Source organism: Ursus americanus, chromosome 31 (genome assembly GCF_024610735.1).
Source record: "Ursus americanus isolate L20-20 chromosome 31, mUrsAme1.1.p, whole genome shotgun sequence".
Lineage (NCBI taxonomy): Eukaryota > Metazoa > Chordata > Mammalia > Carnivora > Ursidae > Ursus > Ursus americanus.
Window position 1 is genome coordinate 20,176,289 of NC_142157.1, and position 24,040 is coordinate 20,200,328.

At 37.0% G+C, this 24,040-nt stretch overlaps 1 protein-coding gene across 1 annotated transcript in view; it reads right to left on the reverse strand.

Annotated features, from left to right (window-relative positions):
* Nucleotides 1-10,153: 10,153 nt before the first annotated feature.
* Nucleotides 10,154-24,040, reverse strand: part of LOC148107396 (MAM and LDL-receptor class A domain-containing protein 1-like) — a 35,884-nt gene continuing 21,997 nt past the window's right edge. Inside the window, exons 2-3 of the mRNA XM_087857643.1 lie at nucleotides 20,237-20,338; nucleotides 10,154-10,356 (exon numbers count right to left, since the gene is read on the reverse strand). Of these exons, the coding sequence (XP_087713769.1) occupies nucleotides 10,154-10,356; nucleotides 20,237-20,338 (305 nt within the window). The remainder of the gene's footprint in view (nucleotides 10,357-20,236; nucleotides 20,339-24,040) is intronic.

Here is a 24,040-nt window from a genome sequence, read left to right on the forward strand (position 1 = left end):
AATGAAACTTCAACAAAGGAAGAGAAATGGGAAAATATGTTCAAAATCAAATGCTAAAATATCTACTAATACTCCAGGTGGAATTTGATTAAGAAAACCAATTAAAAGGAGAGCATAAGGGGCGCCTGGGTGGCGCAGTCGTTAAAGCGTCTGCCTTCGGCTCAGGGCGTGATCCTGGCGATCTGGGATCGAGTCCCACATCAGGCTCTTCCGCTGTGAGCCTGCTTCTTCCTCTCCCACTCCCCCTGCTGTGTTCCCTCTCTCGCTGGCTGTCTCTCTGTCACATAAATAAATAAAATCTTTAAAAAAAAAAAAAAAAAAAAGGAGAGCATAAAGAACCCTTCACTGGGGGGGTGGAGAAGAAAAAAGTGTCAATATGTACAATTGAAAAGAGGAAATATATTTACTTTCAGCTATTGAAAGTGAGAATAATGCAAACCATTAGAAAGGTGAATCTCTCCAGAAGAAATGGACTGAACTGTAAGAAATTTTAAAGCATAGAAAAGAAACTGACATTCATATTAGAGAAAGTGAATTGTCCTCACATGTTTTTTTTGAGTGAAAAAAAGACAGCACCCAAAAATTCCATCAAGATCATATTGGGAAGTAGATTGTTTTGTTTAAAACTAGTGTTAAAACTAGGTGTCCAAGGAATTAAAGGAATTGCTGTTTACAAGTAGGCAGACGATTCCTCCCTGCCTTTCCCATCTCCTCTTTCCTATATCCCTTTCCGTTGCTCCTAATAAATTCCTTACCCACCAACAGAAGCATTTTATACAAAGAACTTTTCATTAAAAAGGTGACATTTATCTTGTTGCAATATTTTTCTCTTGTTCAACAAAACACATCACTAAAATAAAACAGTGCAGCAAAATAAATGTCAAATTTTTAATAATTAAGAAAACTCACTTGTTTGTGATATGGGATTTGGATTCATTTAGTTAGAATCCATCGTTTCCAAAGAGACACAAGTATCTTAGTTGCTAAGTTACCTCATATGAGAACCATCATGTGAGTTGTAAATTAAATTTTATTTCCTTTCAAATACAGCTCGGTTTGAATAATAATGGGATTTCGTGTCATCACTCTTATCAAAGACTCTCCATAAAAGTCCTAAAAGGTAGGTGTTGGACCTAAATTTTACCCAGTCATGAATACCAACCGTGGCTGACATGATTTCTATAGTCATCATGGCTGCCTAGAAGGCAGTGAGAGCCCTTCCTCTTCAACCCCTCCCCATAGCTTTCTACATAACAGGTCAGAATGGACAATGCCCTATACTTAATAAAGGTCCTCAACCCATAATATATGTCTCCAAGAGAAAAGTATAAAGAAGTTCCCTCTCCCACCCACTTCCCTCTTTAACCAAAATACACACACACCATAAGACAATTATTCATTTGTTGAACAAATAGAGTTTGCAGTGTTAACAGAAAAGCACCAAAACTTATATTAGCATAGAGACCCCCCACAAAGAATAGTGCTAATAGATGCAGAATGAGAATATGCATTCAACTCATGTCATACATAACTTTACCTCACTCAAAGCAAAGACTTTTAAATCCAACCACAGTCGTGAATGTGAGCATGTGAACAAGTAAACCATTAATCACTTACAGCAAGTTGCTGGGTCTTCATCACTGTCATCAGAACAGTCCTGCTGAGAGTCACAGACTGATTCTTGGGCAATGCACTGGCCACTGGCACAAGTGAATTCATCTGTAAGGCAAAGCCTTCTGGGTGGGGCAAGGGCACAGGCATAGACCCAGAGCTGATCCAGCCCAATAAAACCTTTCTGGCTCAAAATAGTCCCTTCCAATATAACCTTCAAAAAGCAAAACATGAACAATTTATGAGTTTGTAATCTCCTTTAAAAGTCCCCTCCAAAAAAAAGAATAATAGACATTTAATAATTACCGAGACAAACACCTGTTAGAAGAGCCAGCAAATACAACCCACAAAGTTTCTACTCGGGAAGCCTGACTCGCATGCGTGATTGGTCTGAATAGGAAAAGCCTTACATTTAAGAAAGGTCAGCAATCCATAATATATGTCTCCAAAGGGAAAAGTATAAAGATATGGACACAGTAGATCCACTGAGGCCTCCGAGAAACCACCCATGATCCAATGAAATACAACATGCCACTTAAACCACTGGCAATGTCCCTGCCCGCAAACTTAATTTGGCCATTATCTTCATGGCTCTCTTTAATATTCAGGGAAAAGAATAAGCATTATCACTACTTACACACCAAGAGCTATAACTATGTCTGGTTTTTAAACTACTGAAATTAGCATTGGAATGCAGGCAAGGAAAGGTTAGGCAAATAGTAAGGGACACAACAGATGAATAGAAAACTTAAAAGAATAAATATAAAAATCTATTTTCACACAAGAAGAATTTCTCTAGTAATCAAAGAAATGTCAATTAAAAGAAATAAATCACATTTTCTCCAGTCAAATTGCTAGGTTTTTTGGAGGTATACAGTATTAGCAAGTGAAACAACCGTCCTTGCTATTCCAGTGTAAGACACTATCAAAGTATTAATATTCCTTGAGGTTCCACCAAGAGCAATAGTTGGCTAATACCAGAGAGAAGGAGAGGTATGAATAGTTGACTCAACTAAATAACTACTTCTCTGCTGTCCAATATGGTAGCCACAGCTGCAAAGGGCTATTTCAATTTAAAATAACTAAAATTAAAATTCAGTTCATACTAGCCATATTGCAAGTGTTCAAAAGCCATCCATGGCTATTGGCTACCATATTGGAGAGGACAGATACTTACGTTTTCCCTTATGACAGGAAATACTACTGAACAGCAATGAACTAGGTGTTGTCCGTGTATAAATAAGATACTAGGAAGAAAGACTAATTCCTTTTAGTTTTTTCCAGCTGAAAGTTTCTGAATAGATTTTCTCCTTTGCAAAAATATGAGGAATATATATATATATATGTTTGTTAAGAATTACTTAAGTTTCAGTTTGCCAATACATTAAATAATTTAGTCTAGAAGATATAACATTTAAATCATATCTAATAATAGGAAAACTTTGTAGGATGCTGTATACATTCCCCATAGTGAATATCATAGTATAAATATGTATAAATTATTGGACCTACAGCTGTATATAGCAGCAAGAGATCAGATATGCATAAATGATATCAGTCTGGGTTTCAAAAAGTGAGGAGTTTAAAACTTAGATTTCAAAAGGGTGCTATTATTGAAAGTTAATTACATTTAATATGCACTTGGAAATCTAGAATAACTCCCAAATTACTCTCTTTATATTTTGTTTTATCTTTGAGTTAAATAACAAGACAAACTTTAATATTCAGTTTATATGAAAAGAATGAAACTCCAATCAGTTAGTACCTCTTTCAGAAGTTATAAAGATAAATATCAGCTTAGAAAATTAAAATAGTGTCAAATATTAATTCAATAGGCTATGATATAAACCTCAACTTTGCTGTGATTAATACAAAAATGCTATGGTTCAGAAATGCCAATATCAGCAGTAAACGGAATTCTAAAAATCTGCATGGTTACAGTTCAGTATCATTTGGGTTCTCCCTTTCAGCACCTAGAAAAATGTACTTATGTGGTATTACCATAAAGGAATGAAATTGGTTTCATGAACCACACATACAATCAGTCTTATTATTTTACACTCACGGTCCAGCATAAGCGTATTTCTACACTCTTTATACAACACAAAAGGAATGGAATTTTATATAAAATACTGCACTTCAAAAATAAAATTATTAACAGCAATTAATAATACCACTTATTTAAATGTTAATCCCACTGACATTACCACATTTTGCAATATTGCTCTGATATTAGAAAAGAAGGAAATGACAGGCAAACATTTGATATGAAAGCTAAAAAAAAGTTATCAGATATATTTTTGTGCACAATCTCAACTGTATATGCAACACAAAATCCCAAGTTCATTTTTTAAGAGACTGTATTCCCTGAGCATATGTATATTTCAGATATAACTATGTTTTATAAAGATGTGAATTACTGCATTCAAAACATTTGTATAGTCTTTACCGATTTTCAATACCAATTTATTATTTATCTATTTCATAATGCCATTTGCTTCCTTGTTTGCAATGCATGGTGTTGGGGTTTGAGGGGGGCTAAGAAGGGAGCCCATGTACAATGAAGATGCTTTATACAGGAGTAGTCACACTCTGGCTCTCCTACTCAAGGGAAATGTGGCTGGGGAAAGGCTAAGTACAATGAAAAGAAGTAGGCAATTGCTCTCTCCAAATGCACAAATCTACATCCTGAATTTAAATCCTAATATAAATTTAGCAATGGGTGATAAAACACTACTGCAAAGCTACAAGTTAAACTTATGCTACAAAAGAATACTTGTTTTTCCATTTTGTACCTTAAACGTCTTCAGGCTTTCTGGTATTACCATCTCTGCTTTCACCCATTTTCTGTCAGTTGATGTGTTGTATGTCCAAAATATTTCTTCTTCCTTTAATTCAAATAAAACAGCATTACACATTCCCCAAATTCTACTCTCATATTTCTATATGTGCTCTCATTACATTTCAGTAGAGTTTACCCTACTGGTATGATATCAAGTACTAGGAAGCCTAAAGTATCGGTAAAAAGGTATATAACTTTTTTTTAAGATTTTATTTATTTATCAGAGCAAGAGAGCGTGAGAGAGAGCAAGCACAAGCAGGGAGAGCAGCAGGCAGAGGGAGAAGCATGCTCCTCTCTGAGGAAGGAGCCGATGTGGGACTCGATCCCAGGACCCTGGGATCATGACCTGAGCCGAAGGCAGACGCTCAATGGACTGAGCCACCCAGACATCCCTAACATTTTTTAAAGGAACAATAAAATGGAGGCAGGGAAGGATGAAAAGGCAGAGCCCAGAGGATATTTAGAGCAGTGAAAATACTCTGTGTGATAACATATGGTGGACACATGTCATTATACATCTGCCCAAACCCACGGGATGACACCAAGCGGGAACCCTAACATAAACTGTGGACCTTGGGTGATAATGATGTGCCAGTGCACGTTCGTCCTTTATAACAAAGGTACCACTCTGATGGAGGATGGTGATAATGGGGAGGCTACGCATGTGTGGGGACAGGAGGAAAATGGGAAATCTCTGTACTTTCCCCCTAATTTTGCTAGGAACCTAAAACTGCTCTATAAAAGCAGTCTTTAAAAAAAATAAGGAAATAAAACATGTCTATATAGTAAAGCTGTTTATTTTTTTACGATGGACGGTAAGGACAAGACAAACATTTGAACGGAATTTTAAATCAAGTACTTCGAAAACACAATTCTAAATAGAAATTCATAATGCCAGCTACTTAAATGTCGATCACAACAACATTACTACATTTTATTATATTGCCATGACATTAGAAAAGGAATGACAAGCAAACACTTAATATGAAAATCTTAAAAAACAATGTTACCAGATATATTTTTCTGCACAGTCTCAATTTATATACACTTTTTTGTTTCCCTATGGGAGAATTCATTCCAAGTTCCAAACAATACAGTTATTTTCTGGAGATTATATTTATGTTTGACTCTTCTGTCATTCTATCAAAAAGCTTTTTGGGCCTTCTAGAGCATGCTATGTCTGTCACGCATCTGTAAAATGATCATTTTCCAGGTGGCAAAGTGTATGCAAAATTATGTTTCTACTATACACTATGAGGTAAGATACTCAATTAAAGTCTATAAAGTAGTCCAAAGTTTGCCTCTGTTATTGTGCTTTATGATTTATGACCATGCTTTTATGCTCTGAAATAATCATTTCTTTAGATTCTATCACACATGCCAGTTAATTCGACATTTCCCTGGTAAACACAGACCAGATTGTTCATAATATTTACCCAATGGACGCATTGATTTTTTTTTCATGTATCAGTATAGTGAAAATGCAGAGGCATAAATATGTCTCAGGTTGAGCTCGGAGGCTGTCTGTGCCCTCCTTCTACTGCGGGATAGAAAATAGCCCTGGAAGGTGACATCTAGTTGTAATTCAAATGACACATGACACAGACTTTTTCAGACTCTCGTAAGCATTAATCTCCTCTCCGCTTCTCTTATTTCATTCATAGCCAACGTTTTCTAAAAACGAATCTATTTCCAACTCAGTCCTTTACCCTCTGATGTCTACTCCAATTTCCAAGTCTTAAATATTTCAGAAGATAGTCTAAACCCATTAAAACGTACTTCATTTTATTACTTATTCATATCAACTCTTAAGACGTCGACAAGACAGTGAAACATCCACGGTAGGCATACTTTCAGCCGAGAGCTTCTGGGTCACTTCAGGAAGAACTGGAGTCACACAAAGTTGCAACACACAACTAATTTTTCTTTCAGTAATTTCCTATGCAACTTCAGCTATTTAGCATCGAGACACTTCGATCGTCACGATGCTTTAAGTGACACTGCTTGGCAAGCTGCATTCATCATGTCCCTTCACTTTCATCTGGTGACAATAACTGAGAGCATTTGTGCTCTCTTTTCCCAATGACTAATTGATTCCCCTGTTCTACCCAAAGAAGAATGTGTTTACATTTTTTTGAAAAGTGAGAATTCTTTCTAAACTTAAACGGCTTTTTGTACCCTGAGTTAATGGTATGTTATGAAGTACAGATTTTTCTATCAGATTTTCCTGTCTGACAACACAAGTAATGAGAAAGAAGAAGAGTTTGCTCCAACTAAATAAAATCAGCTTTTATTTTGTTCTGTCCTCACTCTCAGACTCTTACCTCATTACTTTCAACAGCGGTCAATGTAAGAAAGAAACCCCAAGCTCAGAAAAACCTTTCAAGTGGTGTTTAAATTTTCTATTATCTTAAAATCAGTCAATCAATCAATCAATAAAAAATTTTAAAATGTCTTTACTCCTCCAGACCAGGATCAACAAAGCCATTTTACCTTTCAAGGAAAGAATCACTCCATTGTCTGGAGACCTCAGTTTATCCTTCTCTCTTCCAGTGAAGAAATCAAAGGTACCAAATTCCAGGTTGTTGTTTTTGTTCTTTTTAAACTACTTTTGAGGGGCACCTGAATGCCTCAGTAGGTTAAGCGTCTGCCTTCTGCCCAGGTCATGGTCCCAAGGTCCTTGGATCAAGCCCCGCATCAGGCTCCCTGAGGGGAGCCTGCTTCTCCCTCTTCCTGTACCCCTGCCCCACTTGGGTTCTCGCTCGCTCGCTCGCTCGCTCTGCTCTCTCTCTCCCAAACAATTTTTTTTAAAAACTTAAAATATATTACTTTTGATTAAATGCAGGAATAGGAACATGTACTTTAGCAAAGACATCCCTTCAAGGAAAGCTTATTATGGCCTTTAAAAATGGTATCATATGAGAAAAGATACTTACCAGGACATTTTCTTCACTGCCCCAGCTATGTGTTCTTCCTATTTGTCCCTGGGAATTTTTAAAATATGTAAAAGATACCACAAGCTGGGCACCCCACTATCCTTGGCTCACTAACATGGAAATTCTCTTCAGAATAAAAGGTAGGCTGTTTTTATGATTATTATTTTATAGATGATAGAGACCTAATCTCAAGGATGGCTACATGGTATAAACTAGAACTGCTACACACGTAAGCTGACCCTAATAGAGCCAACTTTTTATCTAACAACCTGCCTTTCCCCTGTGTTTTCTACCTCTCAAGTTCTTATATCCTCTGAAAATAAAGACAATTACCTTCAGCCTCCTTAGTAGGTATTTCTTGATTTACCTGCACATATCCTAAGGGTTGTTTTCTTTATTCTATTCATGGAAGATTTCAATGATCATTTTCATCAAGAGCTAGTTTTTTTAAATGATAGGCTTGGAGTCCTTTTAACTTTGCGATAAAACATCAGCTTATAATTTAAATGTATTTGGATGCAGATTTTGCATAGGTGACCAATATGTTATATGTTATATGGAGAGATCAGAGCAAATAGTATATAAGAAAAAAATAGGATACTGCCTTGCAGAATACTGGGTAAACTAATAAACCAGACATCACTCAGTGCTGTAAGATGTAACCCACAACTGGTTCTGATTAATATATGAGATCAGTTCTCCATGATTAACTTATTTTCTTATAATGTGGGAGATGGAATTCTGATAACTCTATTCTTATTATATGATACGGTATCTGAAGTCAATTTGTTTATAATCGTTTCTTACACAGTCCCACATTTATAATCCACTGCTGATGTTCAGGTAGATTAAAATAATCTTTAGGATTAGGACATATATGACACAAATTTCTACTTAAATTTAAGATGACTAATTCAACATTCAGTGAATACTAATTACCTGTCGTGTGGAAAGTACTATCATAGGACCATATATTTTTTTTCAGATTTTATTTGTTTGGGAGAGAGAGAAAGAGAGACCATGAGCAGGAGGGAGAGGTAGAGGGAGAAGCAGACTCCCCGCTGAGCAGGGAGCCCGATGCAGGACTCGATCCCAGGACCCTGGGATCATGATCTGAGTCAAAGGCAGATGCTTAATTGACTGAGTCACTCAGGTGCCCAGGACCATATATTTTTTAAAGCATCTTTAACTACAATATAAACTCAATGAATTATTCTAGTGTGAAATACTACAGCAAAAATGTCACAAAAATATAACATAGTTACAGAAAGCTAGAAATTGTGTCTCATCCATGAAAACAAACAAACAAAATGTATTAGGTTATCTAATGACCATATTCAACTTCATGCTCTAGAACACTCTGTTCTCGGAAAGAAGAGGTAGAAGAAAAAAGACTGGACATGAAGAAAATGATATAAAAGAAAAAGAGAGGGGTGATGTGATAGAACTAGAAAAAAAAAAAAAGAATTCCTCTTGAATTTTCAGTTCTCCCAATAATAGGCAGGTAATAGGGCATACCTGAGGATTAATTATGAAGGCATTTCAGACTTCAGAAGCAAATGGAACAGAAGAAAATGCTATTGACAATTAGTGATACTTGATAAGAATAGATGATAAATAACCTTTTGTTGGAAAATGAATCTGGCCAAATGTCAGGAGGAAGTTTCAACTGGATTTATTCAAAGCATGTGAAGCCAAAAGAATCTGACTTGGATGTTTTCACTGTCTTCCTTTTTCCTGTCAGAATTCCTGCAATTATTGTCAAATGTTTCCCATTGCTAGAATGACTGCTATTTTCCCCTGTGAATTTTTTTTTTTTACTTCTATCCATAAATAAATTTTCTTCACAATAGAAATGCTCAAAGTGTCTCAGATATTTTTCTACTTATGGAGGATTGTTTTCAGTTAAAGTTAGGTATTAAAAAAAAAAAAGCTTGGATTTGTTTTATTTGCTAGCGTTACTACTGCAACTTTCGCTCAACCCAGTGAGCTATTTTTTTCCCATTCCAATGATTCATTTGTTTGTATTTAATCAGTAATTACCAGTCTCTAAAATTGTATCTACTGGTACCATAACAAGTAATTTGTTTCCATCATAATTATAGCTCTAGTGATATACAGATCTAAAATCCAAAACAGATCCCATCAGAATGTCAATACAGAGCCAGCAATATAGAATCTCAAATATCTCATTTTTATTAGACCTATAATTTCTTTAATATATTTCCATGAATTTTTAACAATTTTATAAAATAATATTGTGCAAATTATCATGTTAAATTTTCTACATGACAGTATTTTTTTTTTAAGTAAAAAAATTGGAGTCCAATACTGGTCTTGAACTCACAACCTGAAATCAAGACCTGAGGTGAGATCAAGAGTAAGACAGTTAAGCAACTGAGCCAACCAGGCGCACCTTAATGACAGCAGGTCTTAAACCAGGTTCTTTTTTAAAAAAAATATTTTATTTATTTGTGAGTGAGAGACAGAAATAGCGAGAGAGAGAGAGCACCAGCAGAGAGGAGAAAGAGAATATGACTCCCCGCTGAGCAGGGAGCCTGATGCAGGGCTCGATCCCAGGACCCTGGGATCATGACTTGAGCTGAAGGCAGACGCTCAATGGACTGACCCAGTTGCCCCATAAGGCAGGTTCTTAATATTTCTTTTCAAAGGTATACTAAATAAAGTCAAGTTAAAGAATACCTAAAACCTACACACAACTGTGAAATAGAAACACAGTTGCCACAATAGAAATTTCACTTATTCAATGAATTTGAAATAAATGTAAGTTTCTTCTCACCTTATTATTGTATAGTCCTACTCTTAGAACACTGTTTTCCATGGAGTAGAAGAATTGAAGATGGCAGCTCTTGCCCAGGCAGTGACACACAGAGCTATTTAAATAAGCCCTGCTCTCTAACTGGCTAAGAGTAGAAGCATCCTTAGCTCCTACCCATAAATAGTAACCTGAAAAATAAAGGGAAAGGAAGAAACTTAGAAAAAATAACTGCTTTTCTGTTTGAACAAAATTATTGTATTTGTGGACTTTCCAAAATCAAGCTTGAAAGACAAATATTTTACTTAAAGGGATAGGATGTTTTATGTATGTATGCATTTATTTATTTTTTTTTAGGGATATGATGTTTTAAAATGATTATGTCAACTACAAATTATAGGTTTTCATTTTTATATGTGATTTTAAAATGCATTGATATCTGTTCCTAATTCCTCAAATTAGGAAATTTCAATTCAATATCCTTTTTAAAAGATATCTATTGATATAAAAATCTCTGTGCTACAAAATTATCATCATTTTCTTTTAATGCAATCTTTCAATGCAATCTTTCTTTAACCAAGAATTCCTCACCTTTCTTCCCAGAATTCTTTCCCCTTTTATTTTTTCTACTCTTTAGTTGTAGAAAAACCTTTATAGCTTAAGGGAATAAAATTTAAACAGCCCTCTTTCTTACCCAACCGCATAGAAGTATCAGATACCACAATCCTATTAAACTGCACATATGGATTTGTAGTACATAAAAATATCGTCAATCAGTTTTTATCCCATCTGATATTTAAAACCAATTTGCACCATTTTAAATTTAGTAATATAGACAATGCAGAGACACAAAGATATTTCTATGATTTTACAACTTCACTTTTCAATAATAAAATTTTTCAATGTGTTATTTCTGTGTAAGTTAGTGAATATTCTTGTAATTTCTAAATACTATGAATTTAAATTAAGTAAAACTCTTATTTACTGAGAAATAAAAAACTTTAAGCAAAATACCATTTAAAGTTAACACTTTGCATCTAACTTATACACAAAGAAATGATAAATAAGATAAAGACACATTTTTACAAAAACTGAGACAGATCAATTTCAACATAAAATATCTCAAAAGATAAGGAAAGAATAATTCTACCAAGTGATGAATAGGGCTGAAACCACAGAACTCTGGAACTTTGAGACCAGACCCAAAGCTGTGATAGCTTAGATTCTGACTAACTTAAATGTTGCAAAAAAAAAGCTGGAGGAACAGTCAAACTCTCTCAATGGGTCAAAGATTAAAGTTGGGGAATCCTGCCCAAAAATTAAGGTGGAAAATATACCAACATTCACTATCTTGGGCTATGACTAAGTGACATGATGTGCAAAATTCTAAGCATTAACATGAAGTGTGAAGCCCTACACTAGTGTTATTAGGAGGGTTAGTCTTAGGGAAATAGACATGAGAAAACACCTGGACTATTCAGCTATTAATAGCAAGGCTTATATTCAAAAGAAACAACTTTGCCACCACCTTACTAACTGGAGTTTGACCAGAACCTAACTTGCCTGGGAAAAGAGAAATATCAATTCCAGCAAGCTCTAGCCTTCCACATGAGGGGAGGAAAATACCCAGCCCCAGCCCCCTCTAGCCTTCCTCTCTCACCTAAAGTTGGGGGAGGAAGCACTTTTAAATGTCATACAACAGAGGAACAATCTCACTAAAATAATGAGATCTAATCATAGGACTCTGGAATGTTTCTCCTCCTCTTTACAACTTACCATAACTCACATAAAAGGGGGTCCTGTATAATAATAGAGTAATACTATTCAAAGTTTGAACTGTAGGTCTCAGACCTAATTTAAGATGTCTCTAGGGAAACCCAAAGACAACAGGTAAGACAAAAACAAGGATACCAGATGAAATTTTAGCCTCACACATCTACAGCTGTGGCAAACAGTAAAGAGTCTAATCTCTAGCTACATTAACATAAGAGGTCATGCTAAATACCCATTGACCTTAATTCCCTTTACATAACACATCATGTCTGGCTTTCAACAAAACATTACAAAGCATGCTGAAAGGCAAAAAACAAAAAACATAGTTTGAAGAGAAAAAGCAAGTATCAGAACCAGACCCAGATATGGCAGGAATGTTGGAATTACCAGACTAAGAATTTAAAACAATTATAATTAATAAGTTAAGAGCTCTAATGGAAAAAAGTAGAAACATGCACACACACACACACACAAAAAGATAGACAATGTAGTCAGAGAGATGGAAATTCTAAGAAAGAATAAAAAATGCTAGAGACCAAAAAGACAAAACAAAACAAAATACTGTAACAGAAATGAAGATTGCCTTTAATAGGGTCCAACTCTTGATTTCAGCTCAGGTCATGATCTCAGGGTCGTGAGATCAAGCCCCAGATAGGGCACCATGCTCAATGCAGAGTCTGTTTGAGATTCTCTCTCTCTCTCCCTCGCCCTCTGCTCCCCCATTCATGTGCACACTCTCTCTGTCTCTCTAAAATAAATAAATAGAATCTTTAAAAAATGAAGAAGAAATAAAGACTTTCTCAGACAAATGAAAATTGAGAGAATTTGTAGCCATAGACCTGTTTTGTAAGTAATGTTAGGAAAGGAAGATGGCAGCAGCATAGGGGAACCCTAGGCTTGTCTTGTCCCATGAACACAACTAGATAACTACCAAATCATCCTAAATACACCGGAAATTGAGCCAAAGAATGACAGAACAAACTTAACAACTAAAGGGAGAGAAGAGGCCACATTGAAGAAGGCAGAGAGTGTGGAGATGTGCTTTAGAGGAGAAATGGTTGGTGAGTGCTACAGAGGGAAAAGAGCCATGGTCACTGAGAAGGGCAAGAGATAGAAGAGTCCACAAGGGAATGCACAAAGAGAAAGATTTCCCCAAGTCATTGGCTTGGAAAAGATGAGGGGATGAATTTTGTGAGTTCTTGCAACTAAGAGGGCTTAAAGTCTGAAGTTTTAAAAGTCAGTGAGCTTGGCTGGGATAGAGCCCAGAGGGCACTGCGCTACTTCTGGAAAGAAGGCAGGTAAACAACCTGAGGGCAGACAGTACAAAAACATTGATCTAAAGAACACCTGGGGAACATAGTGGAGATATTATTCACTCCTTTCAGAGCACATCCCTGAGAGGCAGAGTTTGTGGAGATGCCTCTCCAGGAACAAAAAAATTGGCTGGTGCCACTTCTCTCCCCATCCTTCAGCATAAACACTAACTTGCTTACACTAAGCTCCACACCCCTGCACTCTGAAACAACTGCTTTTCTCAGTCAAGCATGCCTCAGTCCTAACACAGCAGCCCCTTCCCCAGAAGACCAGCACAAATCCCTGCCCACATCATGTCTCCCTTCCAGAGAGTTCTGCAGGGCCTCAGTTCTGGTGGAAGTGGTGTCAGGTCTCATTTCACAAGCAGACCAGAGAACACCTTCTTAAAACTTGTCATGTTCAGTCCAGGAACCAAACACTGCCCACAGCAGACAACGAGAGCCTCTGCAGGTGACTGGCCTGAAGGATAGAGCAGCAAGAACATAATAGCAGAGTGCACTCAGCACATACCAGAGATGTTCCCTGAAGTGCCAGGCCCTTGACACTACATGACCTCTTCTTCATGGCCATTATATTCAGGAGGAGTCATAACTGGCTTTTCTAACACAGAGAAGAAGGCAGAGACTTAGACAAAGTGCCAAGATGGAGGAATTGATCCCAAATGAAAGAATACGATACAGGCAAAGCCAAAGATATAAGTGAAACAGATATAAGTAACACACCTGTTGGATAATTTAAAACCACAATCATAAGGATACTCATTATGCTTGAGAAAAGAATAAAAGACACCAGTGAGACCCTTAACACAGAGATTAAAAAGTTAAAAAAGAATCAGAGATGAAGAGTACAATAAATGAGATTAGAAACAGATTTGATCCAGGCTAGAAGAAGCAGAGAAACAAATTAGTGATGTAGAAGACAAAATAATGGAAAATAATGAGCTGAACAAAAGAGAAGAATTGTGCAATACAAGAATAGACTTAGGAAACTCAATGACTCCATCATATGTAATAACATTCAGATTATAGGAGTCTTGGAAGAAGAGGAGAGAGAAAGGGGGGCAGAAATTTATTTCAAGAAACAATAACAGAAAACTTCCCTAATCTGGGGAAGGAAACAGATATCCAGATCCAGGAGGCACTGAGAACTCCCATCAAAATCAACAAAATAGGCCAACACCAAGACATATTGTAATCAATTTGCAAAATATAATGATGAAGAAAAAATCTTAAAAGAAGTCCTTAACTTACAAGGGAAAACCTATAAGGCTAGCTACTAGCTAGAGATTTCTCAACAAAAACTCTGCAAGCCAGAAGGGAGTGGCATGATATATTCAAAGTGCTGAATGGGAAAAATCTGCAGCCAAGAATACCCTATCCAGCGAGGCTCTCATTTAAAATAGAGGGAAAGATAAAGAGTTTCCCCAACAAAAACTACGGGAGTTTGTGATCACTAGAACTCTCCTGCAACAAATACTAAAGGCGATTCTTTGAGTAAAAAAGAGAGGCCAAAAGTGAGAAAAACAAGAAAGGATCAGAGAAAATCTCCAGAATCAACAATAAAACAGTAATGAAATCTCAGTAAATACATATCTATCAATAATTACTTTGAATGTAAATGGAATAATGCTCCATTAAAAAGACACAGAATGTCAGAAAAGATAAAAAACATCTATCTATAAGCCACCTAAAAGAAACTTATCTTAGACCTAAAGACTCCTATAGATTGAAAGTGAGGAGATAGAGAAACATTTACCATGCAAATGGATGCCAGAAGAAAGAAGGAGTAGCAATACTTATATTAGACAAACTAGATTTTATTTTTTTAATTATTTTTTAAAGATTTTATTTATTTATTTGTCAGAGAGAGAGCATGAGTGGGGAGGAGGGGCAAAGTCAGAGGGAGAAGCAGGCTCCCCGCTTAGTAGGAAGCCTGATGCAGGACTCAATCCCAGGACCCCAGGATCATGACCTGAGCTGAAGGCAGACGCTTAATTGACTGAGCCACCCAGGCATCCCTAGATTTTATTTTTTTAAGATTTATTTGTTTATTTTAGAGAGAAAGGGAGAGTATGCAAGCAGGGAGAGGGGCAGTGTGAAAGGGAGAGAATCTCAGGCAGACTCCTCACTGGGGGTCAATCTCATGACACTGAGATCGTGACCTGAGCTGAAACCAAGAATTGGATGTTCAACTGATTGAGCCACCCAGGCTGGGGGACAAACTAGATTTTAAACGCAAGATTTTGTCTGGGAACAAACTAGGCTTTAAACCAAAAACTATAGCAAGAGATGAAGAAGGGCACCACATCATAATAAAGGGGACAATCCAACAAGAAGATGTAACAATTATAAATATTTATGCACCCAACATGGGAGCACCCAAATATATAAAACAATAACGAATATGAACTAATTGATAATAATACAATAATAGTAGGGGAAATTAACACTGCGCTTACATCAATGGACAAATTATCTAAACAGAAAATACACAAGGAAACAATGGCTTTGAATGTAAGTAATGTCAAAAGAAATTCTTCAAAGAGAAGGAAAATTATATCCCTCAGAAACTCAGATCTAAATAAAGAAAGGAACAGTATTAGGAAAGCAATAAATAAAACACATCAGTTGTTTCCAAGTTTTAGCAAATTCTTTTAATTATAATTTTCTTAATTGATCTAAAAGAGAACAGCTTGTTCAAAATAGTAACAGCCGCAATGTATTTGATGACTATAGTTTTCATATAAGTGAAATGAATGACAAAAATGATGCCAGGGACAGGAGGGAGGAATTAGGAATATTTTGTTATTATAAGATACTTGCATTACATGAAGAGGTATGAAGCTATTTGAAACTGGAGTTGGATTATTTGTGAATGTAGTTCGCAAACTCAGAGCAAACTCTAAAAAAAGAGTAAAAAAGGGAGTATAATTGAAATACTAAAAAAGGAAACCAAAAAAGAAGCATATAAAATCCACATTTAAAACTACAAAGGCATAACAGGAGTAGAAGACAAAAATAAGAACAAAGAACAAGGGCAACGAATAGGAAACTAACACACAGGCCCCCAGGACATACATTTAATAGGAACTCAAGAAGACCAGAACAGAGGGACTAAAAGAGAATTACTAGAAAACAGTAACATACCATTTCCATAAGTGATGAAATATATGCATTCTAAGCATTGAAAATTTTTAAATAAAAATACATCCATGATCTGTACTCATCACAGCAACATTTTCAAACATTAGAGATAAACTTTTTTTTTAATGTTTTTTTTATTATATTATGTTAGTCACCATACAGTACATCCCTGGTTTCCGATGTAAAGCTCGATGATTCATTAGTTGCATATAACACCCAGTGCACCATGCAATATGTGCCCTCCTTACTACCCATCACCAGTCCATCCCATTCCCCCACCCCGCTCCCCTCTGAAGCCCTCAGTTTGTTTCTCAGAGTCCATAGTCTCTCATGCTTCATTCCCTCTTCTGATTACCCCCTCTTTCTTTATCCCTTTCTTCCCCTACCGATCTTCCTAGTTCTTATGTTCCATAGATGAGAGAAATCATATGATAATTGTCTTTCTCTGCTTGACTTATTTCACTTGGCATTATCTCCTCCAGTGCCGTCCATGTTGCAGCAAATGCTGAGAACTCGTTCTTTCTGATAGCTGAGTAATATTCCATTGTATATATGGACCACATCTTCTTAATCCAGTCATCTGTTGAAGGGCATCTCGGTTCCTTCACGATTTAGCTATTGTGGACAATGCTGCTATGAACATTGGTGTGCATTTGGCCCTTCTCTTCACTACATCTGTATCTTTGGGGTAAATACCCAGTAGTGCAATTGCTGGGTCATAGGGTAGCTCAATTTTTAACTTTTTAAGGGACCTCCACACTGTTTTCCAGAGTGGCTGTCCTTAAATTTGTATGGAACCAGAAAAGGCCCCGAATCACCAAGGAACTGTTGAAAAGGAAAAACAAAGCTGGGGGCATCACAATGCCGGATTTCGAGCTGTACTACAAAGCTGTGATCACAAAGACATCATGGTACTGGCACAAAAACAGACACATAGACCAAGAGATAAACATTTTTTAAAAATCTGCATGAAACTGAAAAGCAATTACATGAGCTCAGACTGCTCAATGACTACAGTAGATACCAGGAAACAAAGAACCATCACCATGTACTTAGAAATAAAATAAACAGACTTTCTTTCGAAAATTGTCTGACCTGATTGATTATTATTTAGGAGTGAGGCCATTAAAAACATTTTAAGTTTGTATAGTAATTATTAAGCAAGTCCATCACCGCAGATCTTTTCTAAATAAAGGAACAATTAATTAGTAAGTGAACCTTTTCAAGAAGGAAAAGAAATCAAGGGCATGAAATAAAAGAAACAATGGTGAATAAAGAAAATGATAGGGACGCCTGGGTGGCTCAGTCAGTTAAGCATCTGCCTTTGGCTCAGGTCATGATCCCTGGGTCCTAAGATCAAGCCTTGCGTCAGGCTCCTAGTTCAGTAGGGGAGTCTGCTTTTCCCTCTCCCTTTGCCCCTCCCCCGGCTTCTGCACATGCTCGCTCTCTCTCTCTCTCTCAAATAAATAAATAAAATTTTGTTTAAAAAAAGAAAGAGGGGGCGCCTGGGTAGCGCAGTCGTTAAAGCGTCTGCCTTCGGCTCAGGGCGTGATTCCGGCGTTCTGGGATCAAGTCCCACATCGGGCTCCTCCGCTAGGAGCCTGCTTCTTCCTCTCTCACTCGCCTGCTGTGTTCCCTCTCTCGCTGGCTGTCTCTCTGTCACATAAATAAATAAAAATCTTTAAAAAAATAAATAAATAAATAAATAAATAAATAAAAAAGAAAGAAAATGATAAAGATAAAAGACCAAAAACCAAGGACCTTAACAAACACCTCACCAAAGAAGACATATGGATGGCAAATAAGCATATGGAAAGGTGTTCCATATCATAAGGCATCAGGGAAATGCAAACTAAAACAAAGATACCACTAAACACCTCTTAGCATGGGCAGAATCCAGGACACTGACATTGCCAAATGCTGGAGAGGATGTAAAGCAACAAGATCTCTCATTCATTGTTGATTGGAATGAAAAACGGTACCTTCACTTTGGAAGACAGCTTGGCAGTTTCTTACAAAACTAAACATATTCTTATTATGTGATCCAGCAAGCATGGTCCTTGGCATTCACCCAAAAGAGCTGAAAACTTAGGTCCACACAAAAACCTTCACATGGGTGTTTATAGCAGCTTTATTCATAATTGCCAAACACTTGGAAGCAACCAAGATGTCCTTCAGTAGGTAAATAAGCTCTGGTATACCCAGACAATGGAATATGATTCACTATTAAAAAGAAATAAGCCATCAAGCTATGAAAAGACATAGAGGAAAGTTAAACGTATATTACTAAATGAAGGAAGTCAATCTAAAAAGGACACATATTGTCCAACTTTATGACATTCCAGAAAAGGTAAAACTATGGAGAAAGTAAAATCTACATGGAAGTAGACAAAATAGCTACTACTTTCTGCTGTAATAAAATTTTAAATTACTTATTTGAGAAAAGACTAACAATACACCCCCTTAAGAAGGAAGGAAGGAAGGAAGGAAGGAAGGAAGGAAGGAAGGAAGGAAGGAAGGAAGGAAGGAAGGATGGAAGGAAGGAAGGAAGGAAGGAGGGAAGGAGGGAGGGAGGGAGGGAGGGAGGGAGGGAGGGAGGGAAGAAAGAAAGAAAGAAAGAAAGAAAGAAAGAAAGAAAGAAAGAAAGGGAAGCAATGGAAAGAAAAATAAACAGAAAGCACAAATTTAATGTTAGATTAATAGAAAGAAACTCATTGACACCAGTGAAAGGGAAAGCTAGTACATCTTGACAGAAGCCTTTTAATACTTTCCTTTTGATTCCCACAAAATCTATTATCTCCTGATGATAAGAAAATAATAAAATCTACAAAATTAAAATAGTTAGGCTAGTCTAATTCTTCCTTTACACTGTTGATAATAAGGTTTTTTTTTACTTTCACTATCCATGGCAAATATAGTTTCAATAAAATATACTCAGTATCTTCATCAAGATCCCTGATGAAATGTCTTCATACCACTCACAATAAATCACAAGTCTGAAAATAATATATAAAGACTATTATTTTTCTACTTCCTACCTTCATCACTACTTTGATCCTGCTGAAGTGTAGACTGTAACGCAGGAACTTCTCTTGCTTTTGCACGCATCCAGGAAATTTGCCCAGCAGATGTTTCTGACTCCCAGTCACACATGTCAAATTCAAATCCACAGACCTGATACACTACAGAGAGGCAGAAAAGATAATAGTGGTCCATCATAGTCTACTAGGGTGGCTGCTTAGCCACAGTTGTGTGTTGTAATCAAGGCTTCACACACACACACACACTCACTCACTCACTCACTCACTAGGTATGAATATACCTAGAAATTTTGCTTCAGTAAGTCTTGGAGTTTACCAGAAGATCTGTTTTTCAAAAGTTCTTCCTTGGTCCAGATGGGCATCCTCCCAGAGGAAAACCATTGCCATTCAAAAGTGAAAAGATGTTTTCACTTTTTCTTGTACCACTGCTACACTTACAATTTTTTAAATGGCATGCATAACATCTGACCTTATCTATCTTACAGAACTACGTTAGTTTAAATCATTTGCTATTCATTATCACATTGAAATTTTAAAGAAGAAACACCGGATATAAGTCAAAGATGGTCTTTAATGGAGCTATTTTACAGAACAACATCACCTTAATTGACATAGTTAGTATCTTTCACATTTTGAATAAACTACAGACTTCCAATAACACTCCAGCTAAACATAGGATATAAATGTCAACTAAGGTTGACAAGTGAGTATACATAGTAGTGTTCTGAATTACTACTGATGGTCCAAGTCTCAAGGATGGCTACATACCATCATGGTGGGCATCTCGATTTAACACTTACACCTCAATCCTTCATCTGTAGAATCAGAACTGCAGAGACTTGTATCTAGATGGCACGGTTCCTGCTCCATAGTCAATGTTTCTGGACATGGTAAAATTTCATCTGTTAAATTTAAAGATTGGGAAGAAGTGAGACATGGGTACATCTGGGAAGACACATGTATTTCTTAAAATGTTAGCATTTGTTCTAGAAAGCACTCTCCAACCAACTCCTCTCTGTGGCAGTGTCTCCCCTCAGGCAACCCCATTACACACAGAGAGAGACAGAGACAGAGACAGAGAGAACAATACAACTATGCCAGTGCTTCTGGATTTTACCCAGATCTCTGTGGTGACTATCAAGCCCCCAAATCAAATCTTCCATGTTTCCATGGAAGTAACATGGCCTAATGTGGAAACAAAGAGCCTGTCGTTCGGAGGATAATTGAACATGTGTCAACCATAACTAATAGGCTGTCCTCTTTAACTGGAAGTTGATCTACTGGAACTACAGTCCTTGCAATCTTCTCCCATGGTTCTGCTTTCCCCTTCACTGCCCTCCCAACACAGGGCTGGAAAGTGGACTAGGTATCCTTCCTGTCCTGTTGCCACTTCCAGACAATTCTCACTCTCCCCTCCCAAAATACTGAGCTGCAATCCTGACAAGAACCACAAGGCTTGGGTCAGCCACCACATGGGCTCTGATAGGGGAAACATGCACCGCGAGCTCGCCACAAGCAGCATGGGCCCTGGTGAGTGCCCCAGGCATTTCCAGTCCAAGGCATCCCTGTGGATTGGTTGAGACCTCCAGGAAATTCACCACCTACTCCACCCTGCATCTGTGTGGCTGAAGGTGAGTGAGGAAGAGCCCACCACCATGCTGACTGAAAAGGCCTTTATATCTGTGACTATTCACTCCATTGCATTGTGGCCATCCGCCACATTTTCCTTTCTTTCTTTTTCCTTCTTTCCTAGGAAGCTATTCAAAACCCTTTACCTCCTCCTCCCAATTGCTCCTTCCCCATCAGCATTCTCAGATAATCAAGTTGCTTCACATTTCACTGGGAAAATGAGAGGAAAGAGCAGAAAACTTCACAAGTCCCACCACCCATCTCCCATGTTTCTACAGAAAATTACCTCCACTTCCCTGTTCTAGGAATCATTCCAGCAATCTCCTCTCCTCTTTTACATCGGCAGGTTTCACTTCAGTACACAATGGGGCCAAAATTTCACCCTTCTTAAGAAAACCCTCTGACCCTACAACCCCCTCCAACTAACTTCACTAAGTTCTATTTACACTGACTCCAACACCAATCCTTCTCCCCACATCCTTTCTTGAACCTGTTCCAGTGAGGGTTTTTTATTTTTTTTAATGAGGTAAAATTCACATAACATAAAATTCACCATTTTAACCACTTTAAAGAGTACAATTCGGTGGCTTTTATATATTCACAATATTGTACAGTCATCACCACTAATTCCAAAACATTTTCATCACCCCAAAATAAAACCCATACTGTTAAGTCACTCCCCATTCTCTGCTCCTTCTCAGACTCTGGCAACCACCAATCTCCTTTTCATCTCTATAGATTCGCCTCTTCTGGATACTTCATATAGAATCATACAATATAGGGCCTTTTGTGTTTGACTTCTTTTACTGGGCATAATGTTTTCAAGGTTCATTCTTGTTATAGCACATATCAGAACTTTTGTTCTTTTCTGTACCCTTACCACTCCCCCAAAAGTGCATATATCAGGAATGAACTCTATATTGCTAAATCCAACATTTAATTTTTCCTCCTTGTCACATCTGACACGTCAGTAATATTGGACATAGTTGATCACTTCTTCTTTCCTGTAGCCTTTTTTTCACTAGGTTCTGATACATGATTCTCTCCTGGTTTCCCTCTTAAATTACTAGCTGTTCATTCTCAGTCTCCTTTGCTGTTTTTTTTCTCATTTCCTCTACATTACACAAAGTAACATGAGAATACCCCAGAGCTCAGTCCTTGGATCTCTTCTCTTTCCTACACCCACAATCTTGTTAATATCACCTCATCTTGTGCATTTAAAACACTTCTTAAATGCCAATGACCCATAAAATTATATTTCATGCCCAGCTCCACTTGACTCCAATATACATATCCTGTTTCTGTCTTGGCCCTTTCACTTGGAGAGCTAACATGCATCTTGGTAGAAATACATCTAAAACTAAACTTCTGATTCTGTCTGCCCAGACTTTATCCTCCTGTTTTTCTTCCCATCTCAGCTGGGGTGTGATAACTCCATCCATCCTATTTCAGGAAGAAATCTGGATCCATGACCCATCTCTCGCTCTTACCCATCACGACATCTATCAGCAGATCTTTGCTTTATCTATAAAATAACATCCAGAATCTCATTATGTCCTACTGCCTCTGCCTCTGCCACTGCTACCAATTCCGACTCAAGGGAATATCACTCTTTCTGGATTACACTAATAACTTCTTATTTTGCCCCCTTGTTGCTACCCTTGTCCCCTTCTGACCTTTAAGTATGTGAGTTAGATCATGTCTTCTCTGCTCAAAATTGTTACACAGGTTTCTGTCCTTCACAGAATAAATGCAGAAGCCCTTACCATGATCTTCCTCATACAAACCAGGATGACTCTTGCCTTAGGATCTTTGCATTTACAGTTCCTTCCAAAACCCATGGCTTTCTCCCTCAACTCCTTGGGGATTTTTTTTTTGCTCATAAATATGTTCTCCATGTACCATGCCTGACTACTCTATATAAAACTTCATCTTACCTTCACCTGTGGCACTTCTTATCTCAGCTTTCTAGTTTACTGTTCTCCATAGCACATATCACCACTTGACATAAAATTTTATTTTTATTTGCTTGGTGTCTTTCTCTCTTTCACTAAAATGTAAGTTCCGTGAACACAGGGGTTGCTGTTTGTTTTTTGCTGCTGTCTCCCCATTCTGAAACAACTCATGGCACAATGTAGGTGCTCAATATATACTTATTTAAGGACTGAATAAATACATGACCTAAGAACAATTCAACAAAATACATAGATAGTATGTAAACTGTTTACAATTTTATTTGGAATAAATTGAATCAACTGGTTATAAAACGATTTATGAACAACATCCATAAGCTGATTTCTTATAATGGGAGCTTCTAAATGATGAATATGCAAAGCCTCTTGAATGCAAAATCCACTGAAAATAAAACTGCATATGCTATTAAGAGAGTGTGGGTAATAAACGAAGCTAAGATTGCACAATAACAATTAACATGAAACAATTAAAACTGTAATTTTTGTAGATTCACATAATAGCTGCAGATCTTCTGCCCCCTAGAGCTAAATAAATAAGTATTGGCCATAGTTCAACTAAATGTTGTATATTATCTCTAACTTTTCGCAATTTATACAAGACAAAAAACTCACAAAAGCACTGTAAACAAAAATAGCAAAATAGTCAAGTATAAATTACATGATATTAAAAATGTAGCTTGTGTCAATTGGTATTAAATATCTTTCATCAATGTTAACCATTATACTCCCTTCATCCCCCAAACTGGAATTTGCAACCATAAAAACAGCAGATGGGGGTATAGTTGACAATCAGTTAATCTCCTGGGTACCTCTTTTTATTTTAGTGCATTCAGTCTCAGAGCTCAAAACTATTCAATGATGTCAATTATCTATATTTATATTCATATGCATTTTTTCTACATTCCCACCTCCTTTCTTTCTCCTTACATTATACCACAATCTAGCTGCAGAAAATTGTTTTGGGGATTTAAAAATCCTCCATCCATGATACGTGTTCATCAG